Source organism: Gastrolobium bilobum, unplaced genomic scaffold (assembly GCF_033153095.1).
Source record: "Gastrolobium bilobum isolate Gb01-03AN ecotype WA unplaced genomic scaffold, APGP_CSIRO_Gbil_v1 utg11755, whole genome shotgun sequence".
In the NCBI taxonomy this organism is placed as follows: domain Eukaryota; kingdom Viridiplantae; phylum Streptophyta; class Magnoliopsida; order Fabales; family Fabaceae; genus Gastrolobium; species Gastrolobium bilobum.
In genome coordinates this window covers 83686-110623 of record NW_026899932.1, presented here as the reverse complement: position 1 = coordinate 110623, position 26938 = coordinate 83686, and the positions used below count along the sequence as shown (strand labels likewise).

The window sequence follows — 26938 nt, the reverse complement described above, 5'->3', positions numbered from 1 at the left end:
TAATATAGACCACCTGCTATGAGATAAATCATATTCATAATTACTCATTAACCAATTTGCCCATTAATTCATTACAGAATCGGGAGAGTTTTAATAACTCAGTTATTTATCAATTGTGCCAGGCTTTGTTAGTACCATTAAATTAACTTTAAAATATTAATAAAATTTGAATTTAAACCAATAAATATTACTCTCAAAATAGGTAACTACTTTCCTTAAAACACACCATTTATTATTATAACTTATCAATTCGCACAAAATTTCTGACTAATAACAAAGATATTATAATTTATCTCCCTTAATTTCTTTATTACTTCAATTTACCCATAATACATTAATGAAAAAAAATACTCCCCCACTAAATCTCAACTAATGAGAACAAGAATAAGAACATTCCTTATTTGCAACCTTACTTTAGTATATTTACAAAAAAGACTATTTTCTCATTTTGAACATTATTTTAGAAAAAAGGTGTGGAATATACAATTGTTTTTGAAAAAAAGGTCTGTAAAAAAGTATAAGTATATACAATCTTGATTTAATCTACAGAACATGATGATCTTATTCTAAATAATTTAAGAATAAAAACACCTTTATTTATTCACTCACCTTAAAAATAAACCCACTTTAAGTAAGTTTTTTCCGTGATTTTAGCACTGATAAAGAGAGCTAAATTTCACATTCAGATAGATTGAAAGCAAATTGCATTACTTTAAAGTCTAGGGGATAAATTGCACACACAGTTGAAGATCTTTTGTTTTAAAGCCTTAATCCTGGACCTGCCCCGAATCGGATTAGTTGCAAAGCAATAAACCGATTGGAATATTCCAAAAAAAGAAGAAGATCTTTTGTTTTTGTTTTTCAAAATAATCCCCCCTTGTAAAAATGAATTGCAGCTTCATTAATTGAATTCTTAACAGTATTCACATGGAGGAAATTTTACAAATGAAGATTAACAACACTGCAGTTAGGGGGGAAAAACCAGTTTTGGCACCTAATCACACACCATATGGCCTATTTTAAAAATACCATAAAAAAAATGGAAAATTGGCAGCAGTGAATATTCACAGAAAGCTAGCGCCAAATGAAAACTTTTGCTGCTTTCCATTAATTGTACACATTACCCTAAGCAGAAGTCTTGGGTATCTTGAATTGTTTCTTCACAAATTGAGAGGCTTCTGAGTCACTTCTATGGCATAATATTCTTAACAGGGTTTTGGAATCAGCTCCTAGTTTGCTTTTGCCACCTTGCATTTCCATGCCACTTGCAGATTTCAAGTCTTCAATCAACTCTCGAGTCTGCAAAATAATACATATTATATACATTCTGAGGAATTGTTGTTGCAAAAAAAAAAAATGAGCATCTCGTTTACAAGAGAAAGTAAATATGATCACGAATTCGACAACAAACTTGGGCAATCAGAACACAATCATTAATCACAAGCAAGGCCATATGATATGGCTAAGGCTATGGGATACCTTGCTAATCCAACAACAACTTTCAGCCTGTCATCTATATGCTGGTTAGTAGGTTATATTTGTGCAGATAAAGAAGTAGGTGAACTAACCTCATAGCCATGCAACTTGATCACATGCCGGACTCGTGCAACCTGATTTTCGACAACACCGCGGGGAAGCCCATCACCTCCTGATATAAAGAATTCCTGCAAGATGCATCCGCAATGAAGCTAAATCTGGGGTATACTTCAGGTACTAAAGCTTTCAATTTTTTGAAATATATATTTGGGACATATCCTACTTATATCGCGCGACTCTGATTTACTAGTTATGTGAGCCATTAGATGCATTTGGGATTAATGGCTAATATTGGGTGCAAGACTTCTTATTTTTTCATCGGTATAAATTGATCGTGCCTGATGCACTTGAGCTGACTGATTTGGATTGGGCTTTTCCGTAGTTTAGGGCTTTTCAATAATTATTAATTATTTTCCTTTTTGTTATTTTTAGATTACGTTTCAACGTGTGTTGATTGTGCGTTATCTCCTTTGATTGCGCATGATTATAGTTCTTTACTTTTTTGTTATTTTTATTTTGCCTATTTAAGGCTTAGAGAACCCTATTGTTAGGAAGTTGTTTTTGGTTTAATAAAATTAAGAAAAGAGAAATAGTATTTTCTCGCAATCCTTGTTTCGTTCTTCTTTCTGTTTAGCCAATTGGTTAGTGCTTCGGCATCATTTGGTATCAGAGCACTAGGTTGCAGAATCGTGGAGGTCGACGACGACAGAGTCACAAGGGTAGGGAACGTGGATTCGTTCTTGAAGAATATAGACAACTGCGTCAGATTGACCCGCGAGACAGAGAAAATGAAGAGCTCGGAAGGCGGATCCAGGATTTGAAGCAACAACTTGAGCAAGCGTTGGATAAGAAAATCCAAGTTTCGAAGCGACTATGTGTGCGGGCACAGAGAAAGAGGATTCAAGATTTGTAGCGACGACTTGTGCAGGTATGCATGAAAATTCAAATTTTGAAGCAAACTCATGTGGAGGTGCAGGCATGGAAATTCAATATTTGGAGCGACGACTTGCGTGGACAAAGTTGGGCATTCAATCCGAAGAAGGAATGGAATTAGATGACGCATCTGATGATGATGAAGAGGACGTCAATCCCTTGAAGATACTAAACCAGGGATAGAATTGGGAAGTACGACCTGGAAATCAGTCCACTTTTCAAGATATCGATATGCAAATCAGCATTCCTGACTTTCATGTCTATGATCATAATCCAGTTTGTGATGATGATCCGATCTATGATGATGATCTGATCTATGATGATTATCCGATTGTTGATAATTATCCCATTTATGATGATTATCCATCTTATAACGAAGATTCAATTTATAATGATAATCCAATCTATAATAAATCTGATGGTGAATCAGATTATGAAGATCTAATAGAGGAAGATTTATCATTTGAATTTTTGTCTAAAGAAATTCAGATCAATGGAGATAAACAAGATTCGAGGACGAATCTTTTCCTAGTAGGGGAAAATGATGCACTTACAGTTGGCCCATTGTACATGACCCAACCATTGATTCAAGAAGTTCGTAGTCGACTAGAGTTGTGGTCCAATAAGAATGACCCAATTGTTGAAAAAGACAATGATTTGAAATATAACAAATTACAATCGAATCCAAGTCTCAATAAAACAGCAGATGTGATTGTGATTTGTTTGGAAAGAAAAGGAAAGAAACACATTTGGCGTGATTTGAGATTAAAGATTTGGGATGTATTTTGAATTTTTTATTTGTAATTTTTTATTTTTTTTAGATGTTAATTATTGTTATATTTATTTTAGGAAGTTTTATTTTAGAATTTTAGATTTAAATTTTTGAATCAATTTGTAATTAATCTATAAAAGGGTGCTTAGACCCTTATTCTAGGAGTTGAATATTATTATTTTGTTAATTGAAATTGAGAACCGGAGGGTTACTCTTTTGAGAAAATCTCAACTTTCTGTTTAGCCACTTTTCTATGCGCTTTCGGCATCAGTGTCCCTCTATATATATCCTTTTCTTCATTGGCAAGTCAAGCTTAACCATTCGCTGACATTGAACCATTAGTCTACTTAAACTCTCTTTTTTATTAAAAAGAGCAATAAATTCCAAAGATCTGATTAGCCTGTTGCAAATTATAGATACAGTTTCCTTTTGGCATTAAAATGACTAGAGTAAGATACCTTTAGGACCTCCAGATCTTCTTCTAAAAATCTTGCATCAGCGGCACTGAAAACTCTTGAAGGACCCCCATCTAAGATAACACGGAGCAAGCCATCCTGGCAAGTGGGAAAATGTTAAGATCAAAATACTAGTAATGAATTTATCAAAAGCAAGACTAAGGTACCAACCAATGATGCCTGAAGAAGACTTGTCACTATGCGATCCCTGAGAGGCTCCACAACAATATCACAAAGTTGGCCAAGTTGCTACAATATGTGAAAAGTGAAAAGCACATGATCAAAATTAAATTACATAGAAGTTTCAGATTTTCAAGTGAATCCACATATCATATGGTGAGTGGTGTAATAAGTACTTCTTAATACTAATGGAGCTTCCAATATCTACAGGTGCAATTGGTTGAATAAGAAAGTGATACAAGCAATAGTCATAAGCATCAGACTCATGAGCCACTAGGATAAACGCATTTTCTATTTATTTTTTTATCAATACTATCAAAAAGAGAAAACCCCATCATATTCATATTTAACTTAACACTTTACAGTAATAGGGAAAACAATCAAAAATGTGATATTTAACAATATATTAAGGGTTCACAAAGATACTAAAAACCTAAACTGCACGGTAAATCAAACAGAATTGAACCTTAAAAAACTAAACCATATAACTCAGTTTTATCCAATTTGTTATTTTTTTCTTCTCTAACAGGTGCAGTTAGCTTCTATTAAAACCCAGTGAAGTTTTCAGTTAAAGCCTATTTAAATTACCTAAATAAATGATTATTTGACTTTGGCAATGCGCCAAAAATTCCAACAATTATCCAGACGAGCAAAATGATGACGATTCACACCACAAAACCCAATTCAAAACCCTAATTCATCATAATCCTCCTGCCCCCACTTCCTCCTCGATTTTTACAATGCTCCAAGGTGGACAATATCACTTTTGCACTCATGTCGCTCAAGGTCTACAAAAAGCTCTGGGTCCCTCCCAACCTTATGCCAAGGACGACATCACACAAGGCATTCGCAACGATGAGCTGAGTTTCATTGAACACACTACCATCAAGCACTTCCTCTTCCCTGGCGATGGAATTGGCCTCTGGTCATCAATGTTATGGAGCAGGTGATGAACTAGGTGACGCGCACGCATGAGGTGATCGTGCCTTTCCTATTCACCTTGTTGGGAAGAACAAGTGTGCATAAGAGGTGATTGGGCGGTTTGCTTGAAGAATGTCGGTGTTCACCTTGGTTGACCCCAGCAGTGTTATGACTTGTTGAAATTATAGGGATTTAGGTAGGGAGGTAAGAAAAGAAAGAATAAAGACTGAATAATCTGAAATTGATATAGATTTGATATGAAGGATGTGTTATGATAATTTGTACAAACTACAAAGTACTAATTCCTGTTACAGGAATATTTGACTCCAAATCCTAATTAAATAAGGAAACAAATAATGAATTATATAGAAATAAGAAAACTATTCCTAAGAGATCTTTTAAGATACTCTGAACTATTCTATTATACAATTAAGATATTATGAGATATTTTTCAAATATTCTAACCACGTCAGAGCATAGGAACCTGCGGCAGAAGGAGCTTTGCTAATGAATTGTTTCTAGGCAGCTTTGAGGTAAACCAAACCTAAAGAACTGGTTCTGAGGTTCAGTTTTTCATCTGTTAAAAGGTCAACCAAACCCCAAAGAATTGTTTTGGACTTATGCTCCTAATCCAATCTGAACCAGATTCCTAGTTTCTTTTGAGGTTCATTTTGGTTTTTCAAACCAAACTGCATTCTGCCCACCCCTGTTATACCCAAATTTGAATCTGAATATCATCTGATAACATAAGTGGGGAGAGTAGCTGAATGAGAATGATGCAATATGTGATTTTGCTTTTGGTATCAAATATTTTTTACATATTGTATTTGCAAATTAAAAGCAAACCGACAAGTACAAGTGTACAACATAAAATAATGACATCTTTATATTGAGACAAGCATTACCATATCAAGTGGTTCTATAAGTGCATCTACCCTAGAGCCTGAGACACTGGGTCTATACAAGTTGTCCATTAATGGTACTCTCAGATCCCAGAAGACTATTTTAGTTCCTGCAATTTGATAATTAACCCAATAAAGTAATTAGAAAAGTTTGATTTGCAAGGGAAGATGTTAGGTTCAAGATTCTCACCAGTGTACTCACAAATGTGATCCATAGCAGCATTTATAACTTTTCTACTGCCATCAAAGGTATCTTTTTGGGAAAAACTTTTGGAGTTCTCATCCAAGGATTTCTCTATAGACAAAAGGATAGTAGAAGTGTTAAAATTATTCAGTTTTCAGTATTCTAATCAATTAGGAAATTCATTTTTGAGAAAGCAAGATATAAAGAGAGGAAACAAATGGAACATCAACAGAAACATTCACATGTATTATGTACATGGTAACCGTTGAAGAGATCAATATCAGTGGTAATAACAAACTTGTTATGCATAATCATGATTGAATCAACAAATCAGAGAAATCACATGTTCCATTGAGTGGTTGATTCATATCTAGCATAGCGATACTGAACTTTCTTTATTTCAATAAGAGAAATTTCATTAGACAGACAAAAGAAAAGCACAAATTTTACAGACATTGGAAGATAAGACACAACACAAAAAGTACTTTATGATGAATGCCCCTCACTGTTCATACAAGGCCTCATGGTTATTTAATTCTACCCACTGACAGAGGTGAGGAAAAATAAAAATTTCACTTTCTTGTTTTTTCATTTTTCTGCTTGTGGTGACAGAGGCTTACAAATGCAACAAAGCTGTCTAATTTCTCTGCCTATCAGTGATGTATGTTTCCTTTAACCAATCAAGAGAAAAGCACCAAAGAGAATGCATGTCCTATACCATAACAATGTAACAGCAAAGAGACAACCTCAAAATTATCGGCCTTCCTCTTGAACCAAATACACCATAGAACCACAAAAATAAGTAAATAAATAGAAAATAATTAAAAAATTCAAAAAATCAAGTAAATATTTTCTCCTTTTTCACGTTTTGATAAATCAAGCTGGAACATGACTTTGCAATGGATAAAACCATATCATGTGTTAAAGAATAATATAAACTATTAAAAAGTCCTCACCTACCAGCTTAAGCTTTTAGGTTGAATTGATTCTTTATATCATGTAACCATACAAAACTAATGCAAGAATAACAGTTCATCACGTACTTATGAGTTTTTCCTTGGATCGTTTGGTTGTCCATCGCTCCCAAATGTTATCTTCCAATTTATTCAGATGAATAATCGCATACTGTAGATGGAAGAAAAATTTATATTAACTTAATGCTACAAGATGATGAAAGAAGATTCGGCACATGCTGCACCAATATTAAGATAAGTATCAAAACAGAAATTTATTTAGAAAAAAAATTGGCAATCTCAACAGATGACTTGATCAATGAAGTTGCTTGCTACTAATTCGGTGTTGATTATTAGAAACATACATGCCTTAGGAAAAGAAATTTCCTCAGTCATCAAGAGAAATACATTTTGAATGATACGGCATCACTTTTAGACTCTGCAAGTGGTAACCCCATATATCCAATTTCCATCTCGTTAGTAATCGCAGCAAAGTTTTGGTTCCACCTTAATACCTAATAAGGCCAGTTATTCAATGGTCTAGGGCTAGGCTGCATACTAAGAATCTTACCACACAAAAGAGAAGTGGGAAAAATGCCCACAAATGTGTTATCTTCCAATTATTGAGATTGTCCAAGAAAATAATGTTTAAAACAATCCTCTAAAACCAGTATATCATTCACTTGAATCAATTTAATGATTAGCTAAATTCTTGAGTTTTTGCTTGAGAGAAAGAAATTAGAACATCAAGCAGTATATAATGGTATTTAAGGAGAAAGAAGAGAAATGGCCTTCAACTTGTTACATTTACTGGTTTCATATCTTAAGAGGGATTTATTTGTTCTTTTAAATTAAGGATTCTTGGTTTGATCTAACTACTCTGACCAAAAGTCTTTACAATCATTTTCGCATGCTTTGTTTTTAAAAGACAAGATTTTTTTTAGAAAGGGTTTAACATTCCTAATGTGTTTGGTTTCTTTTCCTTTTCTTCTTCCTCCCAATCGTGTTAAATTTTCACCCTATATACAGTCCTTTATGAAGCAGGTACCAGTACATGAAGACATAAGCTTAAAGAACCAAATATCTAATTAATTTCACTTTAATTTCATTAATTTGATATTGGGAACAATTGTAATATAGCATATACCTTATAAATCATAATTTATTAGGTTTCTTAGCTTAGTAATTTGTTATATTAGTTGATTAGATATTTTCTGGTCCAAGGTGAATTCTAGTAATTATATGGTTAGGTTTTGTGTCAATGTATAGTAATTTATTTATAAATGTTTCTATCTGTTATTTGGGCTCCATTTATTTTATTGGTGGTGGTTATTTAACTTGTGTTGAGATATATAAAACCATTAATGTATCCTCACCCAATAGCTTAAGCTTTTGGGTTGAATTGGTTCTTTACATGGTATCAGAGTCTCGTGTCCCGGGTTCGATCCTCACCGCCCCCCACTTTCTTTGTAGTGGAATTTCTTTCTTCGCACAGGTAGGTGGGCTTGTGCATTGTCCACCCTTCAAGCCCAGTGGGCTCTCGTGTGAGGGGGCGTGTTGAGATATATAAAACCATTAAAAAAGCCCTCACCCACTAGCTTAAGCTTTTGGGTTGAATTGGTTCTTAACAACTTGGACCTCAAGTGGTTACTCACTGACCACTCTTGGGGCTCCATTTTTGTAATTCTTCCTTCTTTTTATAAATTTTATTCTGTTTTCTTTCTTTCATTTGTTTTAGGGTGAGATGGGGACTTGAGAGGGAAGGTTCTTGAGTGCTGGATCCCACTCCTTTCATTCACCCATAACCACCTTAACCTCCAGTATTGCTTGTGCTATTTTATCAGTTTTAAAGATCTAATTATATTCATGCATAGTTCGAAACAAAAACGAAATAAAAACCCTCAGTTCAAACTATATGGATTATGGATTCATATCATATTCCCATAGCCAATTATTTCAGCCACCTAATATTAGTTAGGCTAATCACAAATAAAAGACTGTCAATCATTGACAGTGAATCTTTTAAAATCTTAATGACACAAATTTTAAATTTATAATCCATATCCTGAAAGATTTTACAGCTTATGATGATCCCCAGTGAAGACAGTACCAACAACTGTTTCCTCATGATTGGATCTCTGACTACTTGAAATGCTCCAAAATCCAATTGAGCATCATCTCCTTAGGATTTAACAATTTGAATATAATATTTCACCGGCATCCATTAATGAATTACTATAAGAAGCATGCCATCCTTTTATAGGGATGTCAAAAATTTGAATATAATGTCAATAAAGGACAAAGCTAGTAAAAAGTTTAAGAAATAAAAATACTTTTAGCCCAGAACGAAATATGCCAATCCAAATATATCATGATAAGAAACAGAGGCTCATTAAAAAGGTAGCTTGAAATGAAAAAAGAAAAAGAGATATTATCATAACCACAGAAACAAAAGTGAAAATAATCAAGGAACAATTTGAGTTTGCTTGAACTCACATATAAAGTATTTAATTGAACACAAAGGATTGGAGTTGTTAGGACACTAATTTCGCTGGGCCTTGTCTCGTCAGGTACCCGAGCATCAAATAGTTCCTTCCGTACAAAAGCTTTTATTCCAGCTTCTTTTTTGAATCGCGTGAGAATAGGCACAGGTGGTATCAAATCCTCCTTGCTTGCTGTGTAATTAAGAGGGTAGTTTAGGATTTATACAAATACGCATATTTCTTACCAGAGGATGACAAAATTGATATATCAGGAAGTCTGATGAGACCATTAGAATCATATGCACTAAAAGAAATATAAGATTAAACCATCTACTAAATAAGATATATTAAGCAATTGGCAACAGTAAGGATGTAGGTAATACACTAATACTCGCAGTAAAAAGATTGCAACTTCAACACCGAATTTTAAGATGCACCAAACAAAAATTTCACCACATCACCCTGATATGGATATTAATTCTTTTATTGGGCCATTTGATATGGACATTACTGAGTGACTAAGACTTAAAAAGGAGCTTTATACTTTAATTTTCTATTATGCACTACACAATTCCAAACTTGCTAAGAAGCCTAGTATAGTTATCATGGTAATAAGAAGGAATTTTCATCAAGTTACGACCATAATTATAACCTATTTATTATTGATAAGACAGCATAATAATTAAAAGGTAGTTAAAATTATTCATAGTTACGAAGACTAAAGATGCCAAAAACCTCCTTAAAGATACCGTCATATAACAAGAGTAGATCTAAATCCCTATGTTAGAAATAATTATCAGACTCTTGTGGACAGCAGATCCCCAGTTCCTTCATTAAATTTTGTCCAATGACATCTGTCAGCAAACCAAAATATGTAGTATATACTCACCCAAGTCATTAACAACATGATTAGCATATACTTGAAGAGCATTGTCAATCCCACGGAACAAGCTATTCAGTTCTGTAATCCTCATTGGAACTTTAAGAGCAAAAAATTGATCAACTGTCTGCACCCAATAAAATACAAAATGAATTGAACGTGCAGTAGAGAGCAAGACATACAGAACGAAAAAATAATAAAGATAAAATAGTTCATTGTCAACGGCAGGATGGAGAAACATTTAAAAACAAAGATGTCAAATCTGATGTAAATCAGGGAACAATATTAAGGGATTTGGTTCAATTATGAGAGCTCAATCAAAGGAATTCAAGGAAGCACTTGGCACTCAAAGGGCTGATTCAAAAAATTTCATCTAAATCAAATTTATGGCCCATATTTTCAAAAAAATTGGCTTCAAAATATTTGGCATATTCTTGCAAGATAAGATTTAGGATGTGTTTTATTGTAACCTCTCATTTGTTGATTAATTAAGTCAAATACACTTTTTCCATACTTATAATAAATCATAGGAAGATTGCCACATTCTTACCTCCTCCACTATCCTGTAAACCTCCACAATAGAACCAGCATGCCGCTGCTGAGGAGATATTGGGTCCCAATGCTGTGAAAGTATATTAACAAATTATTAAAACATTTGTACAGTGAAGAAGCTTAAAAGAAGCAGGATACAAGACGAAGAGACCTTACATAAGAAAAGAACTATACATAAATTGATAACTACAACATAGCAAAAGGAAAAAATTACTATAATATATTCTTATCTTGATTTATATTATCTTTAAAACTTTGATAAGTAAAATGATGTAAAATTACTTTTAATTATGTATATGTATATAAGAATGGGATGAGGTAGCATAAGTGTAAATCAAACTCAATCTTACACAAATAAATTTTTCATAGGATAAATAATAAATATTCACAAAACTCACTTCTAAATTGAAAGTTTGCATCATTTCCACCAAAAAAAAAGAAAGAAGAGAGTTTGCATCATAGACAACTTGCTCATGACATGAATGCTTACATTAATCCAGTATATTGTATTGTGGTATTCTATAAATATATCATAAAATTAATATGTAAAATACTTTTCAAAAGGAAATATCAACCATTTGATCGCATACTTATATTTATAGTTGTTTAATTTTTCTAATATTTGGCATGAAGATCTTCATGATACTTACAATTGAACAATCAAATTGATCAATCACTTTCTAGATAAAATTATTAGATTGTGTAAGTGTGCCAAGTCTTACTAAACCTATTCTGTTGGAAAAAGTTTGTTTAAAATTGAAAATATTGACACTTCAAAGTTAACAGTTTTGTTCAGTCCTCCAGTTTTACTCATTTTCTTTTCCCCCCATAATGTGAGGACATAATCCATCAAGGTTCATTAATGGGCCTAAAAATTAGTGGGTCAGTTAGTTAGTTATTCTAGAATATTCTAGTGAGTAGGATAAATGGTGAGTGAGTGTGTGTAGTGAGGTATGCATGTATTCAGTAGTGATTTAGTGGAAAAATTGAGAGACCTCTAGGGAACTCTTGAGCCTAGGTATTTGGTTTAAGGGGGAGCTGAGGCTTTCTTGGGGTTAATTTTCTGCATATTAGTGTATGTAAAAAGAGGCATGGCCTCCATTATCTCTATAATTTCCGTGTTATTTTTCTGGTTCCATCATTCATTAACTCCATTAGTCTTTTGGGATGTGTAACCCTTCATACATAATAATGGTATTATATATTTTATAGAGAAGTAAATATTACTAAAGACGTAAATACTAACATGAAGGCAAGAATAAAGTATCATCGAGAGCTGAACTGTTAGAGCAGATTGTGTTGGAAATAGTAATAGCACTTAGTGTTGTATGGGAAGTATTAGGATCATTAAATAGTCACTATTTCAAATAATTATTATATTCTTAAATAAGACACAAAGGACTTTGTTTCTTATTATATTTGTTTATAAAAAATGCAAAAATTTCAAACGGTAGCTCCTTCTTGCGTACCTTTTAAAAGACTTTCATATTATTTTTAATAGACTTCTTGAATATCATATTTTCCAAAATAGAGGGTATAAATTGCCGCTCCGCAACACTATATGTGATTACTACTATGACGCTAAATACACCAAATAAAATGTAGAAAATCTAAATATACAGTTCATATTATCAAAAAACAAACAACTGCTAAAAATGAACAATGAAAGATCTATTTCCCATCTAGTATGAGTGGCATTTGACAATAAAGTACTGTTGATATAGGGTTTACCTCCTGTTGAATAACCCGCTCTACCCAACCTAAAATTCTTCCAAGTTGCGAATTGACCCAACGTAACACCAATGTTCCAGATTTTGTCTCAATCTATAGCAAAAAAAAAATGATGACAAAAGTTTAGAATAAATAAAGATAGGAGGATAAATGACAAAAGACTATAATACTGAACCTACCTAAGAGTGGACAAAATTAAAAAACTATGTGAAACATCATGTAATTAACAACCTAAATGACAATAGAAAGCACACTAGTCACTAGATTATCCACATTATGCCCAGCAACTATCATCCGCAACATAGCATTTGACCAACAAATCAGGACCTGATCTGAACAAAAGAAAGCCTTTCACTTCTGAAGACATCTTTTTCTAATGAGTACAAGGATCATGCATATGGCACGTGTGAACAGGGTCCTACCATGTAAGTGATAGCAAGATATATCTGATTAAATATACAGGTAGGAAATCACTTTATATTTCTTCCAACTCTTTCCTCTTGTTGATACTTGATGTTAAGCATAGATAAAGACGAGATTGGGAGCAGCTACTATGTTTAGAGATAAGTTCCTTCTCAGTACCGAGGAAAAAGGAAAATAATTTCGTGTACTATAAAAGTAAACTAACCACCTAACCTGGTAGAGATTCAATTTCTTCAACAAGATCTCAGCATTTTCTTCTTGACATACAGAAGTAATAAGTGCCATTACGAACTGCTCTAGACTTTCAGCTGCTGGGAATACAGAAATGACATCCTCGGTTAAATGTTCTGCACCATCCAGAAAGGGTTTCTGAAAATGCAATCAAATATATTGTGTCATTTTAAAGACATTCCACACTATCAGAAAAAAAATATATAAACAAATCATATATACACTCACTAGTCTGTGGCCATAAAGTTTGTGAACTAATGATGCAGATACAACAGTTGCTTGAGGATGCCTCTGAGATAAAACAGGCATGAAAGTTACTGAATCTTTTTTTAGGAGCTTCTTGAGTTCTTCTGCGAGCAATGCCAAAGGATGCTCATACGACGGATCTACTCTTTCAACAACTTGCACTGTCTGCAGAAAGTAAAGACATTCCTTAAAATAGGCATAAAATTGGCATACAAAAGCAGGCTCTTCCTATATCCTGTAGTTACAATCAAATGTTCCCATGCACATTCAAATCAAATGGTAGAATCAAGAAAAAGACATACAAACAATTTTAAGTACATCTTTGTTTTGGTTCTCAGATAATATATTTAAAGCTAAAGCCAAATTCCATCAAAATATAAATATAAAATGGTCATGTTTAAAAAAGTTCACTTTAAACACAAAAGATGTATAATCAATAATGATGAGCAGAAAGATTTGTGAGTTGCCTGTCATTTATCAGTCAAGTGGAAGATATTACTTGAATAACAAGTCAGGATTTCAATGCAGAAATAGAGCATGCAAGAATACTCACCCTTGTAAATACATTCTTAATTGATGATGATATATATAACTCTATCTGATCACGATCACTAATTGGCAAGGACTGCATGGTCTGCAGGAAAAAAGGTAAGACGAATTTTTCAATAAAAGAAATTTATGATCCTCCAGTAATATTGTTTAGAAAATGATCTATTAAAATGCAACAGATGTGATCAAACTAAATTACACACAGTTTCCGGTTCTTCCAGTAGAAGCCTCCTGGTAATCATTGCAACTGCTACAATCTTTTCCATTGTTGCTGAAGCCTAAAAGGTATATAAGTTTTGCAAAACAAAGTTAAAGGTGCAACTCCATATATTAGAACAAATAGGTAACAAATCAAAACAAGTTTTGAAGGGAAAATAAGAGGGGAAAGGATTCTAAGAGTATTTTGGGGGGGGGGGGGGGGGGGGGGGGAAAGAATAGCATACAATCACAAATTACAACAGTTAGCAATCAATTGAAATATCTAAATACATGATCAAATGATATATCTTGGCAACAGATGCAACAAGAATCCATTTCTCTTTAGTAAACCAAATTCAATGTCCTTGATGGATAGAATCAACAAGAACCCCCCCTCCCCCCCTTTTTTTCCCCCCAAAGTCTTCTTACAGAAACATTCTGGTGGCTTAGTACATTCACAAATGCAGGCCTAGATTCCAATTCAACTATTATATTAGATGTGAATTGTGCACTTCTTATATAGAAATTAATGCATCATAGGGCTTGAACATTTACTAAAAATAAGAAGGATGAGGAATATGCTTAAAACAGCCCATATCCAAAAAGAAAGATAATAACAAAATATTACTTGACAAAAGCTCTTCAACAATCAGGAAATTATTTATAGAAACATATCCAAGTATCTGATTCAGTAGTACCTAATAACCTAAACAGTTCAACAAACCTCATTGAAGTGCATATGGTAATCTCCAAGCAGCTTGTCAACCCATCTCTGAATTGGTGTTAAGAAAGATTGTAAGAAAGACATATCCCGTTCACCCTCAACCTTGGAACGCAAGCTTTTCAAGTGCGACCTCTCTTGTTGACCTCGTTCTTCCATGAGAGGTATTTTCTTTAATTGCTCAATTGCATGCAGCAAAACTCCTTGCTCACTAGTGATAACATACTGTAACCCCACAATGAAATAACTTAACATTAAATAATGATTACGCAAGAAAAGTTGTGTCATATTGTTCAACAATACTAGCTAATCAAACAATATAGCGATAGCATAGGGAAAAAAAAAGTAAAGCAGCCACACAGAATTACAAATAGGCAGTTAGTCTTGGGTGAAGTGAAACATTAAGAATTAAATGGCTGTAGTCTATGGAGAGTAAAGCATAAAAGAGAAACCCACAGAAAAACAAGGCCTCACAATGGAACATAGGCAATTAGTCTTAGATGAGAACAAGATAGGTGTATCTTTCAGCTTATTTGTAAGTACAAATAAGTTGAGGCAATCGACAACAATACAGTACAGCAGTCCAAGTGTCCAATTATAAAATTGACAGTGATTCTTAAAAATAAAATTCGGAGAGAAAATGTCGTGGCTATACCTGACGAAATAAAACCCATGCATAACAGGTGTGATGGATTGTCTCTGTGATTCCTAAAACTCGCCAAGTCGACTTCAAAAGTTCAAGAATTTCTTCCACTTCCTGCAAATAAGGTGAGCCACAGATGACACAGTTCAGATAATTCTCAAAAGTGACAATATTTCCTTTCTATTTTACTTAGTAGTTTCTCAAATCAAAGTTTCATTACAATTATTTGTTATCTTGATAAAATAGAATTTTATTGCAAGCGGCACATTGAAACTAAACACATGCTCCACAATAAACCTTTGTTTCCTTTCCCTTCACCTTAACAAAAATCATATGCATCAATTGCACAGCCCATGTACCCAGGATCCACAGATTACATAACTATTCACTTTTTAAAATTTGAGCAAACGAAAAACCAGGAAGCATAGCTTAGAAATAACAATTTAAGGATGTAATGGCTCAAACTATCATGCTATAATGGATCCCGAAAGTAAAAGACACCAACCTCTGTTAGCTTTCCCTCATCTAGCATGTCAAATACACTTAATAGTAATTTCTCATATAGTCTGATATTAAAGTGGTAACCATCTGCCCAATGGCATATTTCACCAGTTAAGTCACCCCGAGCTGGCCTCTCAGCAAGTGGAATGGCAATTTCTCTTAGAGATCTCAAGCATTCTGTCCTTTGAAGTTCACCAGTTGAAGATGGGAGAAACTAAAAAACAAATAAAACAAGTGAAATGAAACAAGTATAGTTATTAGAATCATGTTAGCCACTGCCAATCAGACATAATACAAAGGTAAGCCAGTTCTTGCGACCTAATGCCAATAGAAGATACAGTATTATATAAAACATCTGAATGGAGAATCACACACCTCAGATTCTTCAATCTTTGCCAAAAGAATCCTCAACTCATTTGTCTTGCGCCCAGATTCACCAAATCCAACGACAGGGTGATTAACAAGCCCCTCCTCCAAAACTTTTAACTGTGCTGACACAAATTTGGAAATGTCAACATAGACAAAATAATTATTAGATACCAGCATCCTCATCATTCCATCAACAGAATTACAAGTTACTAGAGTATATGAAAGAGAGTAAGGAATACACTAAAAAGGATTTCATTACCTGCCTCTTTTGCCACCGTATAAAAGCCTTCTTATCAGAAAATTCTGTGCGTGAGATACAGCAAAGCAACTCCAAAGGAATCAATAGAGTATCCATCCTTTTCCCCACCTTTCCCACAAGAGCATTTAGCAACCCTTGTCTTGTTCTAATATCCATTGAGTCAGATATCTGCATCCAGACATCTATAAATATGAATGCAGAAAACATAAGCAAACACAAATTCAAGATTTCGTTGGTTTCACGGATTACAAATGTTTGCTGTCTCATTCCAGGTAAATAATCATAAGATAGCTAACACGTGTCATCTGTAGAGACTAGAGAGCAAGTATAAACTTAGCTTTTGAACATAAATCTGTACACAAAGTAAGCTCACATTTTTGAGTCCAGAATAAGGAAAATTAAATGGAATCCAGAATGTATATTGAACTATCACAGATTCAAAACCTATATAGTCCAACGAGCCTAGGTTGAAATGGGGATCGATTCCCAATGAGTTTCACTTTACCTCCAAATTTAGCCTACTAAGTATTAGACCTCCTATAATCAACAACAACAAAACCCAAAAAAAGCAAAAACAAAACAAAAAAAAAATTATTATAACCCTATAACTCTTTGAAGAAGAAAGCTTCGTAGAAATAGACTATGATTGAACTCAGGTGCACTTATTTCTTAGAATCAAGTGCCAAGTATTACTTTAAAACATGGACCTGTAGACTTGAACCTTAACTAGCTACTTAATTTATTATAACAATAACAGACAAGGCTCCAGAATCCATCTTAAAAAATGCCAACCCAGCTTCTGAACCACCTCTGTCAGGAAAGGGGAAGCCACAGTATTATGATTATTTAACTGATATAATATTCATATAGAGAAAACAATGGTCCTTGCACATTAGAATAGTATACCAAGCTACATTGCAAAAATAAAAACATAATGGCGGAAAAGATCAGGGAAAGGACCGAAGAATCAAAGCATAAGTAAATGGAACCTGAACCCCTTGTATACCTCCATTTGCACACGCATGGTTTCCAACAAGCTAACTAATCCAGGAGCATTCTGAGACTGGGATACAACACTTCCACTTTTGCTGCGCCCAAGCTTCTTAAGCAAGCTGGATTTTTTATCTTTCTTTTTTTCTTTTGATGGGATAATTAGACCCCTGTTAAACAAGAAACAGATCAAAGATTTCACGTTTAAAAAGAATCCACTTATAAATCTTTTACAAGGAAAAGAGATCCCCTCAAACTAAACACATCATGATAGCATACCCTGAGGCTCCAGCACAAGCCAAGAGGATCTCATACGCAGTTTCACGGAGATCATCATCTGTGACGCCTACAAGCAGTAACACCACAAATTAGGAAGGTTCATGATAGCTTCAGTTTAAAACTTTCAATTCAAATTTGATGCATAAATCAACCAAAAGTTATATCTTATTATTTTTCTATAAAAGAAGAAATCATTATGTAAAACTGTCAAAGATTAGAACTACAAAGAAGTAGGATAAGTAATCCTATTAGAGCTACAAAAAATAAATAAAACCATCATACCAAAAGAGATCTCCAATCTCTGTGGATATCCATTATAGAAACACCCCATAAAACAACCATGGACAAACACCACATAGAAGCCAAGAAAACTACTCTGTCCCACAAAAGATGAGATGGGAAAAATTTCTGGTTAAGACATGTCCTTTACCCATACAAAGGCACAAGGGCAATCATAGAAATGCTATGCCCCTTAATGATACAGTTTTCCACCTTAGCAATGTCTTCTGTGACTCAGCAATCAGCAAATAGTGACATCATATACAAGAGGTTACCTTACCACAATTGCGTTCATTCAAGTTTCTTACGCATATGTCTCCCCATTTCCATGACTATTCCACATATTTAAAGTCAAAATACTATTCATCTGATAATATTTAGAATGCATAAGATTTGTGGGCATGCAAAGAACTTATCCAGAAGATAAGTTTTCTAGAATAATCACCTGTGGAAAAAGAAGGCAATTTCACTGCAAGATCAGAAGCATCATTTAGAGTCCTTTTAGCCCTGAAACTTTCGACCATTGCAGCAGCAGCATCATCGTCAAAGTCTTCAATGTCATCCACAGTTAGCTCCTTTTCATGCGCAGAGTCAAAAGACTCCGATCTTGATACATTAGAAACAATTGGAGATGGTGGAAAAACAGGAGGTGGAGTGGAAACAGCGACAGTAGGAACTGCAGAAATAGGAACAGGTGGTGGTCCCCTTTTGGGAGGTGAACCTGAAGACTCAGGATCAGTGACCAAATAAAATTCACCAACTGAACCTGTATCACTCTGTTAAAGCCAGAAGCATTTAAAATTCAAACATAATCCTCACAAACAATTGAACAAAAGCTTTGACTGAATGGGGAGAGAACAGAACTTAGAAAGTATGACTGGAAATCATTAGCACAATAATTTTGAAGATGCATCATATTCATAGCATGTACTATAAAAGGACAGACCAGACATAACATGTTTAAAGAGACAAAATGCAGCAATATGGTAAGAAACTAAAAGTTATGGTGGTATACGATTGTTATCAGAAAGGGCACAAACCAAATCAGTACATCATTTATAATACTTAAATGTGTATAAGTGAACATGCATACACAAATGCACAAGTGACAAAAATAGATCAAAACATATAAAAAAAAATCATTACATACCATTTGCGGTAACCCAGTATGATCATGATAATCTCTAATTGCTTCTGAAAGCTCAAGCATTACACCTACATAGAAGAATACATAATTAAGACAAGTAAAGCAAAACAATAAATAGAAAAGGATTAAAAGCAAGGAAAAGGACCAAATTCAACTCACTCTTTTTGGCACAGCTGAGAACATAATCAACACTGACTTGATCTAGATCCACATCATCCAGCGTAACAGCACCAGGTGGCATTACAACTTTCTTGATTAAGCTCCCTGAAAGTATAAAATCAAGAAGCACTCTCCTGTCCCTTCTGTATCTCTGGAGAAGCTCTATGGCATTCTCTCTGAAATTCATCAAATCAACAAAAGTAAGGGTCACATACTAACTTCACTTAGCAGAATTTGGGTACCAGAAATCTAACAAGTAGTGAAAGAACAAATAGAAACTTACTCTTCCATGGCTAATAAAGCTACAATTATATTGAACAGCAACCAACTTCAGTAATTGTGTGTTATTTCTGCATTATGAAGAGTTTAATAACAATTAAAACTAAAAGTAAAGATATTATGAAACACCCCCCAAAATAAATAAATAAAAAACATTGGTAAACTAAAATCATGCATTCCTAGTGTGAATCAAGGTCAGGCCTAAAAAACCCAGTTGCAGAAGAAGAAAAACAGCATTTGAGTTACTCAACAAAACACACGAGATCAGATTAGACCCAGTTCAGGTTGTTCAAGCATTTCATAAAAAAGCAAGCGAAAAACGAGAAATTTCAACAACAAAATTAGAACCCAAGTTTGATTTTGAAGTAGTTGCCCTTTCTTTACCCCAAACAGCAACCAAATCAAACAGAGCGTTACCTGAATGGATCTTGAGAATGGTAAGAATGGAAGAGAGAAGAAAAGTCAAATGGGTATGCAAATTGTATGCAAAAATTGAACCTTTTTGTTCACTTGAGTTGAGCTCTCAAAAGACTCGTAAGAGTGAAAGAAGCTATAGCAAAGGTGTTCAATTAATTTGGGATCCAATCCAAAGTTTATTCAATTTTTGTTATGAGAAAGCAAAAATTGCATGATTTTATTTAGGTGAGATTTAGATTAGAGGATTGACCCGTCGCTTAATTAAAAATCATTATATCAAATTAACTGCGTTAAAGCGACACTGCCGTTTTAATCTCGGAGCTTACTTATAACAAGTAACAAGAATAATGATTTCGAGTTCGAATCATATTCTATTAAAACTTGATACTTTTGTTATCTTTATAATTATGATTTATATAAATAATTGATGAATTAGTGAAGAAATAAAAAAAAATTATGATAAAAAAAAAAACAGTATAGAATAATTTCAAATTTCTAACCCACACTTGTTGAGAAGGGTCGCGTATTCCATCTTGTATAGGTATCTTAGTAGTTAAGGATTAAAAATTGATAAAAACAAGTATGTACAGTGCACAAATTTAAAATCTACAAGAAACATTAATGAGGTGTTTGGTTCATGAGATATTTTTGGTTCACCGGGGAAATATAATTACTAGGGATCTACAGGGAAAGTGAAATAGATAGGGAAGTTTAAAAAAAGTAGTTTGGTTGGACAAAATTTTACTGGGGAAATTTATGAAAGTGTATAGAACCTATGTTTGGTTGATGATAAAATTTGGATGGGTAAATAGAATGAAATGACAAATATAACCCCAATACAAATATGCTATTATGCGTACATGTGGCCAGTGTGTTCGCCATTTGTCATCCAAGTTCAAAAACGCAACGTCCTCCACGTGACCGTTTCGTCACTCCCCATCAAGTTCAATGCATTTCTTAAACCAGGCGAGGTGAAGTGGGAGCTTCGTCGGCTTGAGGTCCTCAACTCTCTGTGAACAGGCACAACCGAGGTTGGACATGACGGTGGTGTTGTTCAGTGAACGTTCCTGTGCAAGTTAGGGTTCCACTTGGTTCTTGGCACCATATTTGTTGGTAAGTCAAGTTAATCCTTCCTCATAGATGTAAAACATGTTGCCTTCCCTAAGCTTGTAAATCGTCTGCATTTCGTTTTGATTGTGTGTTGGAATGTTGTGGGTGTCAAACCTTTTTGAAATCGAAAGATTCTGTTGAAAATTGAGATTTATGTAAACCCAGCTGCTGATATATATATATATATATATACATATATATATATATATATATATATATATATATATATATATATATATTAATTGATTGTTACATTTACATCTTCGTTTCTGGCATGTGACCGATTTAAGTAAAATAAGTCGCTTGCAGGGTACAGTGATTTATTTATTGTTTTCTTGCAGCTGTATTTCTTCACATATTGACCAGCAAAAAGATATGAAAACAAGCCATTAAGAAGGAGAAAACCATGTTAAGTGGGTTGCATACATTGTTTTAATGTACTGCAGTCAAACGAACCTTACGCACTGACCAGCAAAAAGATTTGACATGTTGTTCGTGTGTATGAATATTTTGTATTATCTGACTGTCAATTTGTGACTTTATTCTAACTGACCGCAGTTTCAGTTCGCGACTAGTATGCAAGGGAGGAGACCATTATTTGAAGGAAGCATGGGTGGAAACGGATCTGGAATTGGTGGGTCTGAAAGCATAATTTCTGGGCATTCTTCATCGTTATACACATCGAGGGTGAAGATGTGCTACTGTGGAGTGCCGGCTGCATTGCGTACGTCTCATACGGCCAGAAATTATAAGAGACAGTTTTTTGGATGCCCTAACTTCAGGACAACGCAAGATTGTCATTTCTTTGAATGGTTTGAAGAACCCACCTGCCGGACTTGTGTGAAGAATGAAAATATGAATAAAAGATTAGTTGTTTTGGTTATTGTAATTGTCATAACTTTTGGGATTATTATGTGGAAAGCGATAAAATGTGGTTGAAGTGAAACAGTCATATGGGATGCTAAAGTGAAAGTGCATTTCCAAGTTGTAATGGTTTAGGGTTTGTTGTATATTTGTTGAACCTTCTATGACTATGGTTGTTAAGTATTATATTTGTTTGTATGCAACCTTGTTTTGGCCAGATTTTGTCAAATTTGTTGAATGGTATGAACCAGATTTTGTTATATTTGTTGTATGGATTGAACTGTGTGTGAGATGGTGTTTCAGGTTATGTGGTTTAAAATTGGGAAAATGGAGGATCAGGCAGTTTTAGATGGTGTTGGAAGAGAGGAAGAGGAAGATGAGTTTTGCAGTTGTTTTGACAATTATGATGAAGTATGCAAAGAAGTTCAGGAGGAAAATTTGAAGGATGAGCTTGATCAATTTTCAACACCCTGATCTGAAAGGGCTTGTCAATATCTGCGGTTGTCAATTCTGGTTCTGGGTTTTCTGGAATTGGAGGGTTCATGGAAAGAGCATCAAGTCTTCCTGTTATTCGGGTGCAGAAAAGGCTTGCTTTTTATGCAGAGGATCCACTTATTGACTACTTGATGATCATGGATGGTTTGCTGGAAGCTACGAGGAACAAGATCCGCAGGGTTTATGCTATTACAGATTCTGAGTTGTTGTACAATCAGGTTGGCATTTCAGTTTTTAGCATTATTCCTTTGTTTGATGAAGATCCAAGCAAACACTATAATGGGTATCTAACCAACTATATATATAGAGACATTCCCACTTTTGATTGGAGGTGTGGTAAAATTAGTAGCTCCTATGTCTTTGATTATTTAAACATGAAGTAATAACATTTCAGTAGAAAATATTTATGGTTCTCTGTCATCAGAAGCAACTGGTGCAGACAATGTGTTGGAGAAAAGTTTGATTGCTCCAGCCTCTGATGCAGCCAAAAGCCAAGACAACATTCCTATTGCACCAGCCTCTGATGCAGCCAAAAGTCAGACAACATTCCTCAAGCATCTGCTGAATTCATTGAAGAAATAACCAATCCAACTGAGTATATTCCTGTATTAGAATCAGAAGCAAAGTTAGTGAAAGAAATTGAATATTTGGAAACATGTTCCCAAAAAATAGACAAGCCTAAGCCTGAGCCTGCAGTTGCTGAAGTGCAGGAAAAATCAGAAGAACCAGGGAAGGATTCTCAAGAAAAATCACAACAAATTTAGTTACCAAACACAGTTGCAATTTCTGATCCCTCAGCTGAAACCAATGACACACCATATTTTGACCTCCCAAAAATATTTGCAATTTCTGACCCCTCACCCATTACTTAGGACAAGGAGTGCCAGTGATGGCATTGAGAATCCTGAGCTTGAGGTTCCACAAGTGCAGGAAAGGTCCAGAAGAACCAGTAAAGGGATCCCAAGAAAAACTACAAGTGGCTTAGCAGGAGGTGAAAGAGGCATTCAGAGTTAAAGACGTGGATCAGAATGGTTTAATTTCTGCTTCTGAGCTGCGCCATGTGATGACCAATCTTGGAGAGAAGGTCACTGATGATCATGTTGATGACATGAATCGAGAGGCTGATGTTCATGGTGATGGCAAAATAAATTATGATGAATTTGTTAAGGTGATGATGGCCAATTAATTACAAACTGAATGAGAATTTGGGGTTAAAATAGGACAGAGACAATTAGGACAAGGTTGACATTGTGTAGTACATCACCTAGTGGTAGCTTAATGTCAAAATTTTTCGTTCTACAGTGGTGGAATGATTTTTTTTTAGTTTGTCTTGTGACTGTGTCTCTCATGTTTTAATGTGCGGCGGTTCAGTTTGCTTTCTTCCACTCCTCAGTTTTGAACCCATGTAGAACTCTGCTTCCTGGAAAAATCAATCTTTAATGCTGATCCCAGTAACACAGTACTGAAGATTTCTTTTCCTTTTTCTGTTTGTGGCTGAAATTGTGATCTCAACTTATTTCATTAAGTGTTTACTTTATTCATTAATACAAACTCATGTCCTTAAGGATGTATTTTTTAGACAAAAACATGTGTAACATCAAATTCAAAAGCACTCCCAACTCGAGGTGAATCACGATGGATGGGAGTTGGTATGGTACTCATAAAGGACATCATATCCGGATTTATAAACCTTGTTGGTTGATATGTTTACTATATATGTTATAAAAAAACATTGAAAGAATAAACTAACAATGAATGATTGACAATATGGCTCATCTTGGCTGGTTGCAATCGAAAATTTGAGAAAGATTCACCACGATTAGCATACGATTATCATCAGAAATTCAAAGGTACTTTAAGCTTTCTGATCTCATAATACAACAGTGCAGATGTTAAACATTATCAATGACATGTGTAACAACACTTAAATTACAACATAATCAATTTCCCAATATATGAGCTTCATTCCAAAGCACAATGAACATTGTCTACAACATACACTTGTAGTCAGTAGTCCAATGCACTCCCATTCTTGAAACAGCTTGACATTGAAGTTAGCCAACGTAGGGGTGGCACATGGCATACATGACAAATGATCCACAGCCAATTACACCACTGGATAGCCAATGTCATGTTGTGCAATCTGTCTCCACATTTGTTGTCCTTCTTTACTGGTATCTGCATATATAAACACTTAAATTACCATGCTGTTATGTTCACAGGACCAATGACATGGTTGTATTTGACTAGAAAGTAGCACCAGAATAATATAAACATCATGTTTTTAGTAATATGAGCAGCTGTGCTTCAAAAACAGTAGCATTCAGGAATGGTATCTTTCCAACCATACACTCGCAGCATTCAATGTTTGTAGTCAGTAATTGGAGTGTTAAATCGAAAGGAACAATTCAATGTTATTTGCAGTCTGTTTATAAACATAGTGCATAACAGAAACTAATAAACAGTTTAAATATAATTAGAGAATGAGCTTCTACAATCAAAATTTAGCATACCTTTTCATTTATGTCCTTCTTGGAACCAGAAACAAAAAATTTTGAGTTAAAGAGCATCTACCGATTCTGAGTGATGCAATACCCAAAGTGTTGCTGTAAGCATGACTATGAACATGTTACTCATATTCCCTTGGCCAGGCCTACAAACCACTCTCCAAAAGCATCATAATTTACCTAACCAGCATATCCTTAAGCAATAGCACCTATTGTTAAAACAGTAATTGATTAATACGATTCCTAATTGAGCAAACATGACAATAGTGTTCCTGCATCCACAAAAAAACTGAGTAGCAGTGTTCATGTTCTCCCAACCAGGCAAGCTCTATTTTTCTGACTTGTTGCAATTTAAATATTTGAAAGTATGTAGCTTCTCCCAAAAGCACGTCAAACCACACCAAAAGGTACCACCATCTGTATGGTTATATACACATACACACCAAAAAATTCTGCACAACCCGTTTATAGAGAATTAGACAACAACCCAGCCAGCATACACTTCTTTCGCTGATCATTGCATTGCATGAAAACATCTGTCAAAGTTGTATCCTTTCCTAACAGACCATAACTGATATAAACATTACCTTACCAATCCCCTGTATCTAAATAAAACCCAAACTGGTTCTCATAGGTAATGACCCGTGAAATACTTACCCGATCGGAGTTAACCACAAACAAATCTACGGTGGACAGCAAGTAAAAACGGTCAGTAATGGTATGTGTCTCACGAGTCTCCCCTGTGCAACTAGATACGGTTAACTAAGGATGCAGGATCTACAAAATAGCAAGATACAAACGTCAAACTCCGGTCCGACAAAACCACTGGTTCGATCGTCCATGCATTTTGTCACCTCAACATAAACAAAGAGGGAAAGGGTCAGGTCGATAGTTCGGGAAATGGTTCCCAAATACAAGGAACCATTGTTCAACGATGCTTACCTTTGGACACTGTCAACCACATAAAGCAAGAGTCTCGTCAGAACCAACATGCAATGTTTGTCCGATCAAGCCTCACCGTCTGAAGATTTGCTCTTCAACCCATCACAAGGAATTTTTAGCTTCTGCACTGAGAAATACACACGGGCTTTGCTGACCACACAAGGACGATAAAAATATCTTCTCAAGTTTCAGAGGGTATTTTCGTCTGCAAAATTTGTGCAAATTGCAACTTACACGGCTTTCTCAACAAACCCACCCCCAACTTCGCTTTGCAAACAGTGACGTTGCCTGGCTAAGTATGACCAAATGCTGGAATGCTATGCATTTGCTAAAGCTGGGGAACTTGCAAGAAACCCTCTACCAAACGTGTAATTCCTAGATCACCATGTTCATTTGCATGGGGAAATTTTTGGTTCCCCTAAACCAAACACCACCTAAGTGACTAGGTTTGGTCTAACAGCGAGGGATTTGAGTAGGTTGTATGTATAATTCTCACTTGTATCAAAAAAAATCTAGAAGAAACATTGAAGTTAGGGAGAAGTCAATAGTTTCGGAGTCAAAATTTGTAAAAATTTTATAAATTTGGGAAGATTATGGGTGTACATGACACATGACAATCATTCTATTTCCTAGTACTATTTCTTAAAAGAAATAATTCTTTTCTATTTTTGTGCCCCGGAACAAATTCTGGAAAAAAAATGTGTTTGATAACATATTATTTTTTTATTCTTAGAATGAGAATTGCATTTGATAACATAACTATTAATATAATAAAAAATAATTTCTATTAAGCATAATTTTTTTTTGGAATCATCGCTTTTCTTTCCATATGGCGTGGTGATGGTAGC

General features: G+C 34.6%; 1 protein-coding gene across 2 annotated transcripts; it reads right to left on the bottom strand.

Annotated features, from left to right (window-relative positions):
• Nucleotides 1-934: 934 nt before the first annotated feature.
• LOC133294245 (protein unc-13 homolog) lies at nt 935-20336 on the bottom strand. 2 transcript variants are annotated; one of them, XM_061492899.1, is made up of 27 exons: nt 20173-20336; nt 19760-19826; nt 19477-19652; nt 19321-19385; nt 18616-18946; nt 17892-17958; nt 17629-17782; nt 16623-16790; nt 16370-16480; nt 15999-16208; nt 15506-15607; nt 14854-15075; nt 14135-14209; nt 13936-14016; nt 13365-13547; nt 13119-13274; nt 12483-12575; nt 10750-10821; nt 10209-10326; nt 9333-9511; nt 6927-7008; nt 5890-5994; nt 5703-5809; nt 3868-3945; nt 3700-3795; nt 1569-1664; nt 935-1299 (listed from the first exon to the last, which is right to left on the bottom strand). In XM_061492899.1, the coding sequence occupies exons 2-27, from the start codon at nt 19765-19767 to the stop codon at nt 1126-1128; spliced, it is 3309 nt and encodes a 1102-aa protein (XP_061348883.1). In that variant the 5' UTR covers nt 19768-19826; nt 20173-20336; the 3' UTR covers nt 935-1125. The 2 variants fall into 2 exon arrangements, with proteins under 2 accessions (XP_061348883.1, XP_061348884.1); XM_061492900.1 differs by lacking the exons at nt 19760-19826; nt 20173-20336 and having other exon boundaries at nt 18616-18891; nt 19477-19502.
• Nucleotides 20337-26938: the final 6602 nt, after the last annotated feature.